The sequence below is a fragment of the Prionailurus bengalensis genome, chromosome B4 (assembly GCF_016509475.1).
Source record: "Prionailurus bengalensis isolate Pbe53 chromosome B4, Fcat_Pben_1.1_paternal_pri, whole genome shotgun sequence".
Taxonomy (NCBI): Eukaryota; Metazoa; Chordata; class Mammalia; order Carnivora; family Felidae; genus Prionailurus; species Prionailurus bengalensis.
This window is the reverse complement of record NC_057358.1, coordinates 48,120,020-48,129,496: the sequence shown is the minus strand read 5'-3', so window position 1 is coordinate 48,129,496 and position 9,477 is coordinate 48,120,020. Positions and strand designations below refer to the sequence as shown.

General features: G+C 45.3%; 1 protein-coding gene across 1 annotated transcript; it reads left to right on the top strand.

Moving 5' to 3' along the window:
• The first annotated feature begins 5,395 nt into the window (after nt 1-5,395).
• LOC122472660 (60S ribosomal protein L29-like) lies at nt 5,396-5,941 on the top strand. The gene has a single exon (XM_043562426.1). It carries the CDS (start codon nt 5,564-5,566, stop codon nt 5,921-5,923), a length of 360 nt encoding a protein of 119 aa, XP_043418361.1. The 5' UTR covers nt 5,396-5,563; the 3' UTR covers nt 5,924-5,941.
• Nucleotides 5,942-9,477: the final 3,536 nt, after the last annotated feature.

Sequence of the window (9,477 nt, the reverse complement as noted above, 5' to 3'; positions counted from 1 at the left end):
GACCTTAGCTACCCAGGGTTAACACCAACCTGACAAGTCAAAGGCTCAGTCCCACAGGACTGTCCTCACTCCAGGCAGCAGTCACAAGCCCTACAGGGCTGCCCAGACTTCTGACAGACCCACCATAAATCGGGGGTCCCACAACCCCTTCCTCAGTTTCCATAATTTTCCAGAAAGACTCACAGAACTCAGAAAGACACTTTACTTAATGATTACCGGTTTATTGTACAGGATACAACTCAGGAACGGCACAGTGCAGGAGAGGCATAGGGCAAGGTCTGGGGGCTAGGGCACACAGGCATACCTTCCATGCCTCCCCAGATGTGCCACCTTCATGGCACTTTGATGTGCTCACCAACTCAGAAGCTCTCAAAACCCCATTGTTTAGGGATTTTTGTGGAGGTCTTGTTATGTAGACATGGTTGATTGAAACATTAGTGATTGGTCTAATCTCTGGCGCCTCTCAGCTCGCCAGAGGTTGGGGGCAGGTCTGTAAATTCTAACCATCTAAGCCCATGGTCAGTTTTTCGGGCATAAAGCCCTCATCTTAACATGGTCTAGAAGCCATCTCATTAGCATACAAAACACACTCTTAGCACTCAGGAAATTCTCAGGGTTTCTCAGGAAACTCTCAGGTCAGGAACAGGGCCAAAGACCAAATGTATTTTTTATACCAGTGTCAGGTTTGCTGAAGGTGGACAGGTTGGGAATAGCATGAGAGGCCAGCTCCTCACTTGCAGCTTCCAGAAACTGCTGTCTTCAATTCATGCTCAATACAGGGCAGCTATTGTTGTTAGTAGTATGTATATTCATTCTTTACAATTGGTGTTCATTGAATACTATATTGATTCCTGGGGCTGCTTGTAAGAAATAACCACAACTCAGTGGCTTAAAACAATCCAAATCTGTTCTCTCACAGTTCTGGAGTCCAGAAAGATGAAATCAAGGTGTTGGCAGGGCGTGCCCCCTCTGAAGCCTCTAAGGGAGAATCCTTCCTTATCTCTTCCAGCTTCTGGTGGGCTCCATGGCTTTAACTCCTGCCTCTATATTTACATGGCCTTCTTCTCCTCTCTCCATGTCTATCCCCTCAGTGTCTCATATAAGGAGCCCTTGTTATTGGATGGAGGGCTCGCTCAGAGAATCCAGAATGATCTCACATGGAGATCTTGAATTACTTCTGCAAAGATTCGTTTGCCAAATGACATGAATGTCAACCTACTAAGACACATTCTGCTCAACTCATGTACTCTCTAAAGGGAAACACAAAGCTTCCTCTGTTGCTTTTTCATTCCCAAGGCAGGGAGGTTTAAACACAGGTCTGGGTGAAAGCCAGTGAGTAACTAGAGCTTCCCTGCAGAAGTGAATGCAGGTTCTTATTGTTTTCTTCCTCTCTTTATTCTCTTCTTGAGACTTCTGTGGCCAGGAAGGCCCAGAGGAAAAGGGTAAAACCCACAGAAAAGAACCACACTGCTAGCTGCTGGAAACAGGAACTTCTTAGGCTTTAGGGGAGAAGGGCAAGAGAAATTGATCCCTAAGTCCAGCTCAACTAAAAAAAAGAGTGGCAGTCTCTCTCTCTCTCTCAAAAATAAATAAAAATATTAAAAGAACCAAAAAAAAAAAAAAAGGAGGCACCTGGGTGTCTCAGTTGGTTAAGTGTCCACCTTTGGCTCAGGTCACGATCTTGTGGTTTGCGAGTTTGAGCCCCACGTTGGGTTCTGTGCTGACAGCTCAGAGCCTGGATCCTGCTTTGGAGTCTGTGTCTCCCTCTCTTCCCACCCCTTCCCCACTAGTGCTCTCTCTCTCTCTCTCTCTCTCTCTCTCTCTCTCTAAAACTAAATAAAAATATTTTTTGAATAGATTAATTTTTAAAAATTTTTAGAAGACTGGCAGATCAGGTAGAAATTCGAGCATTTCTGTGGCATACTACCAACACTCTCTCATAAATCCTTACAGTGATACCACATTTTGTAACAGAAAACTATGGCTCCGAGGACTTAACACAACCTGCCACTACTGATTGGTGGAGACAGGATTTTAAAACCACGTCTTCCTGCCTGCCTGCAAAGTCTCTATTCTTTCTGTCATGTCCAGCAGGGGAATCAAATAGCAGACTTCAAAAAATGGCTACACTCCGCAGAAGTAGCCATCTATGGTATCATTAGAGAAAACCTCCTAACCACCAGAGTTCTAAAACTATAGAATAATCATTTCCCTTTTTTCCAGAGATCCACAGAACTAGAAAGACCTTTTTCTGACTCATCCATTTCTGTCTGTGACCCCAGCTTTCTTCTACTCTCCTATGTTTATTAAACACCTGCTAGGTGCTAGGGACATCCTTTAATTTAGCCCACAACTTCTGAAGTAACTATTATCTCTGTTTTACGGACTCTGTTGCAATAAAAATGAGCAATTTGCCTACCATTACATAGCTACTAAAAGTCAAGGCCAGTATTGGGATAGAAGTTGGTCAGACCCCAAAGCCAATGATGCAATTGGAACCTTGGGGTTATTATTTACTTTCTCTTCTCAACACTACTTATTTGGTATTTGTATTTATTTATTTATTTATTTATTTATTTATTTATTTATTTTTAAATATTTATTCATTTTTGAGAGAGAGAGAGAGCATGAGCAGGGGAGGGGCGGTGGCGGAGGGGGTGGGGGGAGACAGAGGATCCGAAGCAGGCTCTACAATGACCCCAGCAAGCCCAATGTGGGGCTCCAACTCACAAACTGTGAGATCATGACCTGAGCCAAAGTCGGACACTCAACCAACTGAGCCGCCCAGGCACCCCTGTATTTATTTTTTAGTCATATTGGAAATATGTCTACACTTAGTCATCATTGGCTAATCCCAAGGTGTCTTACGCTTCTTTACCTTCTGTCACTCGGACATAGATAGAGATAAATATCTTCTCTACTCATCTGGGCTGGATATCTTTTTTCTGCTCCCCAGATCTAGTCTTTGCCCATCTCTATTCAGCTCTGTGTCCCCAGGAATCAGGAATTCAGCAAATAGACCCCTTTGAATTCTGGTTACCAGTTGAGTTTGGCCAATGGGGAACTCCAGCAGAAGGTTAGAAGGAGGGAGGAGAGCAGAGGCAACTTAATGGCCATATGACATGTGTTATCACACCAGGTCCCATGTTAGCAAGTCCTCATGCTTGAAATCTTTAATAATTTTTGAGTAAGGAGCTCTGTATCTTCACTTTGTATTGGGTTCTGTATTGGGGCCAGTTTTCCTGTTGAGAAAGGGTGGAAAATGTCCAGGATACAACCCTATTCACTGGCACTCCTAAACTCCTTCCAAGTGAGTCATAAGACACCCAGACAACAAGAGGAAAATTACAACAGTCATATATTGTCAAACAACTTCTCACTGAAACCAGAATCCAACGGGGTAATTGGCCCTTAAAAATATAACAAAGTAAGGGGCACCTGGGTGGCTCAGTTGATTAAACGCCCGACTTCAGCTCAGGTCATGATCTCACGGCTCATGAGTTTGAGCCCCGCATTGGGCTCTGTGCTGACAGCTCAGAGCCTGGAGCCTGCTTGGGATTCTGTGTCTCCCTCTCTCTGCCCCTCCTCCACTTGAGCTCTGTCTGTCTCTCTCTCTCTCTCAAAAATAAACATTAAAAATATATATAACAAAGTAATGGGTATTGAGTTCTATTTCATAAATGAACATAAATAAGATAGAAAAGAAACATGCTATGGCCTAAGTAACATGCCTAGTGTGCAGTGAGAGCCCCACCCCACAGCCTCCCTGAGGGAAGCAGAGGCATAAACAATGAATGGCTGGATCCCACAAGATGTGAGTAGTATTTTCAGTATCATTGAGTTCTAAGTATTTTCAAAGTTTGCTTATTATTTCTTCTGCCGCCCATGAGTTATTAAATGTGTGTTTTTAAAATTCTTAAATGTTTGGGGGAGGTTGTCATTACCTGTTTGTTACTGAAACTTATTTAATGCCATAATATGTCTATACTGTCAATTCTCTGCAAGATATTGTTGGAGGAGGTCAGCAAGAGGACGTGACTGCAGGTTTACCCGTGAGCTGGACCCGGCAGTCGGAGGCTCCTCGCCTCCAATCCTGTCCTTGGAATATACACTCCGCTGGCCTTCCCCACTTACAGAGGCTTCCCCAAGGACACGGCCTTGAGATAGTGATGAGAACACCCGCATGGTGTACATGACTGAGCCCAGGTAAAGCCTCCATATAAACTTCTAAGATCTAACTGGTGGTGTGGGGATTAACTTGCCCCTCAGGACAAGCCTCATATGTAAGCTCCCTTGTTTATTAAACCTGCCGCCCACCGACCTGGAGTGGCCTGCCTCTTTCTCTGGCTTCCCCTTTCTTTCTGCTTGCAAGGCCAGTTTCAGATTTCACCTGGGAAGTTGACGGGGTTGTGAACTGTTGAGCCAGCCAGGACGCTAAAGAAATGGGCCTTGGGAGAGAGGCATTCTACAGAACAATCCTGAGTTGGCCATCAATTTCTGCGTGCGGGGCATGGGGTCCCATGGATTAGAGGTTTGTGGACCACACGTGAGTATGGGGACACCTCAAAAACGCTGGTTGTCTTAATGCACTTGTTTGAGAAACTGCATGTAGCTCACTGGGGGCAAAGAGAATCCCTCGGGAGGTGAGCAGAGTGAAGAGCAGGATGTGGTGACTAACAGTGAAGCGGATGTACTGTCCCCTGCCTTCGAACCCCAAACACAAAGGAAAGCAAAAGCCCAGCAACAGCAACCCCAGCCCCCAGGGAGCCCCCAGTTCAGGAAACATTCATGAAGAGAGAAGATAAGCTTATTGGGATAAGCTTATTGGGATAGCTGCCAAGTTCCTGAAAAAACCCTGGGAAAGTATCCAGGTGTGGCTAGCACAGTTATGAGATGCAGGGGCCATGGGATTTCTCTGACTGGGCAGGAGGCAGAGAAAATGAGCAACATCAACCACATTCACTGCTCTCTGGCAGCACCTGCATGGTACTCAGGGGTTCAAGGTACTCACTCCCTTGTCGATTGGGTTATTCTAGCCTGCAGGGAAGCTCAGCCCAATGAGGAGGCCTCTTTGGGCACCAGGGACCCTGGAAATCTCTACGGGAAGTACAAGAAGTTCTTAGAACTTCCTCTTTCTCTTCCGGTCCCAGGTGCTTCAGGAGTTCCGGGCTTCAGTATAGAAATTGCCCAATGCAAGAACCACACCACACACAACCAGTCACAAAAATTGTGCAGAAGTGAAGAAACCCCAGTCACAAAGATATGAATATCCCTGTCTCTTTTTTTTAATGTTTATTTATTTTTGAGAGAGAGTTGAGCCGGGGAGGGGCAGAGAGGGAGACACAGAATCTGAAACAGGCTCCAGGCTCTGAGCTATCAGCACAGAGCCCAACGTGGGGCTCGAACTCACAGACCATGAGATCATGACCTGAGCCAAACTCGAACATTTAACCAACAGAGCCACCTAGGTGCCCCAAAGATATGAATCTCTTAAGGGGGTGGACCCCAAGTTCCTGAGGAACATGTGCTTTGCCAGAAAGCACAACAAGAAGGGCTAAAGGAGATGAAGGCCAGTAATGCCAAGGCCATGGCTGTATGTGCTGAGGCTATCAATGCCCTTGACAAGTCCGTGATCCCAAAGGTTGGCAGCCGCAAGCTCAATCAACTTGCTTACATCACTCACCCCATGCTCTGGAAATGTGCTCATGCCCGTAATGCCAAGTGTCTCAGGCTCTGCCAACCAAAGGCCAAGGCCAAGATTCAAACCAAGGCCCAGGTTGTGGCTCTGGCCCCAGATGTGGCTGGAGGTGCCGGGTCCCTGATAAAGGCTCTAATATGGAGGCTTCTGTCTGCCAATGTGAGGACAGAAGACTGGTGTTACCCTGGGCTTCTATCTGCAGGGGCTGGTATCTTTCTGTGCTAGTTGCACAAATAAACCTGAGGCAGGATCTGTTGAAAAAGAAAAAGAAAAGAAAATTCTTAGAGAATTGGAAATGAAACAGACCATCATCTATGCCCCTGTCTTTGAAGGCCCTAATCAGAACCACATGCATTGCAGGAATGAAAACTAAGATTCTCTAGTCTGCTCCAGCACCCAGTATGGGATGCTGATCTGATGTCCGTGCTGAGCCCAGTCGTGGGACAGATGTTTATGATGTTGGCTGATTCATTGCTGATCTGAAGGGGACTGACAAATGCCAGGAATGAGGATGGGCTGTGGAAAAGACCCGAAACAGAGAGGGAGCTGGAAGAGCCAAAAGGCTGTAAAGGATCCTATGAAAGTAACCTGAATGAAATGTGGTTTGACCTCACTGCTGCGGGGATCCCATCTGAACAGATAGACCAACAGCCCAATGCTGTGTTGGTTGTCGTATGGGAAGCCTTAAAGCCTGAACAATTCAGACCTGCCACATCTGCTTCTACCATCCCTGATGCCCCACCTGCTCCAACAGAGGCCTTAGGAATACAGTCTTATTTACGGTGGGTGCCTCCCAATGCCCTGGGCATAGGATGCAAGCCAAGATTACCTCCAGGTGAGGGTCAGTAGAGGTGACCAGAAGCCTCGTATAGAGCTCACTATTCACTAGTCCTCCAGAAATAAACAAAGGGTAAACTCTGGTAGACCCTGGAGCTGAATGTACTCTAATACATGGTAACCATCAGAAGTTTCTTGGCCCCTCACACCATTGATAATTAAGGAGGGCAAATAGTTATGGTCAGAAAGGTCTTTTTGACACTGCAATTGGGTGTTCTCCACCCCTGCCCAAGAACATGAGATTTTTACCTCCCCAATACCAGAGAACATTTTGGGCATTCATACCCTCCAAAGTCAATCTGCAAACCTGTATTGCTGAATTCCACCTGTAGTTACAGTAATCAAATAAGTGCTGACAGGAAATGCCAGCTGGGAACTGGTAAGCCTGCCACCCCCATAAGGGGTGGTAACAGTCAAACAATATAAGTTCCCTGGGGGCATAAGGAGATAAGAGAAACTTATCCAGGAACTGTTCAGAGTGGGTATCATACTTCCTGCCCATCATGCTTTCCATAGCCCAGTAAGATCTGTAAGTAAGCTTCATGGCAGATGACAGCGGAATACTGAGAATTGAACAAAATAGTGCCCCCCCCATCCATGCAGCTGTTCCCAACATCGCCACCATTGTAGATACCTTGGCCAGGGTCCTAGAGTGTATCATGCTATGCTGCACTTAGCAAATGTCTTTTTCAGAAACCCGCTGGCACCTGAGTCACAAGATTAATCTGCCTTCACATGGCAGTGGGGGGGGGGGGGGGGCGGGGAACAACAATGGACCTTTCAAGGGCTTCTCCAAGTAGCCCAAGATCTGTCGCTATTCTCCTTCCCCTCATCAGTACAATGGGCCCATGACATTGATGATATAATATTAACATGCAAAGATATGCTTGTTGCAGGACACCTTGCAGGTGATACACTTACAAGGGAGAGAATAGACAGTGAACCTACAGAAAATTCAAGGCCCAGGCACTACCATAAAGTCTTGGGAGTCATTTGGTCAGGTAAGACATGTGTTGTCTCAGAAGCTGTGATCGCTAGGTTGTTAACCCATCCAATCCCTTTAAGTGTGAAAGAAGTACAAGCCTTTGTAGGGATTTGGTAGTTTTAGAGAACGTTCATTCCCCACTTGACACAGTGCCTCTATTCCTTATCCTGCCTAGAAAAAAAAGGGAATCAAAGCAGCCAGCACCTTTGAGAAGACAAAAGTACTAGTGAAGCAGATGAAAGCTCTGGGCATCTCCAAAGCAGGGCCAGCATTTGAGTTCGATGCGTCTGTGACTCCAGAAGGGCCGGGTCAGGCACTGTGACAGAGACAACAGAAAGACAGAGTGCCCCTGGAATTTTGGTCCTAGCACAAGAAGGGGGTAGAACCCCGATATACCGCCATAGAGCCCTAGCAACTGACCCTTCCGTAGATACAGGAGATTGGGTGCACAGAAAGACTGGCCGCCATTGCACCCAGGCAGGATGACATGTTGCTACGGACTCTGGATTGCCCTTGAAATAAAGTGAGTTGGTTTAATGCAGCAACAGCATGTCCTGTGTGTTCTACACAGTGTCCAAGGCAACCGCCAAAGGAGTCTGGGACCAGCTGCCGGAGTTCCTAACCGATGAGAGATTGATTATATTGGCACTTGCTCCTCTGATCATTCATGCCCACATTATGATCATCCCATGCAAGATAAATATTTTTGGTGCTGGCTGTGCCAGTGGGAGGGGCACTTAAAATTCCTCTACTAAAAATAGTCCCTTCCAGTTTTTAGCCCAAATTCCTCAGCACCATTGCCCTTCTTATACTCTTCTGAGTGGTCCCCCTTTCCACTCTCCTCCACAGTGTTTCCTGTGGTCTTAACTTGTTGATATCAAATGTCATCCAAGCTATACCAATAACTGTTGTTCTAGGGAGTATGGAAGACCTTCAGTCTTTTTTCTAACTAATTTTTAATGAATTTTGTAACTAATTCTAACTAATTTTTAATTAACTTTTTCTATCAATAAGGTAGTAGCTACCTGATTGCATAAGTAGCTCATCTTTGTTTGGGATAATTTTGAAATCATAGATAAGGCACAAAGAAAAGAAAGAACACTCATGTTTCCATAGAAGTTTCTTTATATAGGAAAGCCACTCATAATGTTTTATGTATACTTTAATACCTTGTTTCTAGGCATAATACCTAATTATTTTACTTAAGTGGATAATATGAATAATACTCTGAATTTATGTTAATATAATTTATCTGGCTCTCACAGATTCAGAGATATTCCACTCTCATAGCCACAGTGCACTAATTATGTATTTATTTGTTTGTTTGTTTGTTTATTTAAATGTTTATTTATTTATTTTGAGAGAGAGACAAAGACAGCATGAGCTGGGAAGACGCAGGGAGAGAGAGAGAGAGAGAGAGAGAGAGAATCCCAAGCAGGCTCCACACTGCCAGTGCAGAGCCTGATATGGGGCTCAAACTCACAAACCGACCGTGGGATTGTGACCTGAGCTGAAGTCAAGAGTGGGGTGTTAACCAACTGAACCACCCAGGTGCCCCAATAGTGCACTGATTATTTAGCACGTGTGCTCTCCCATGGTAATTTCTTTCCCCTGAAGCCTTAGCATGACTTCAGTTCATGGCACTGCCTGAATATGCGCTGTTTGTGCCTATTCCAGAATGCATTCTCACCACACACTTATCAGCCTAAGACCTGCTTCTGTGTCCAGATCTCATCTTTCAAATAACCAACAGTGAGAATTTGTGAATATATGAAACCAAATAGACTAAGTTTTTGAACAATCAGAACAGGAAATTGAGCTCATGTTGCTCAGACCCTTATGTGAACCAGACAGGTGCCCACTAGCTAACTCCTTTTGTTCTTATTTCAGGATCTCAGGAGACCAGTATTTAGCATGTCTGTATGAAGGAAATGTACCACTCATGACAGGGTGAGTA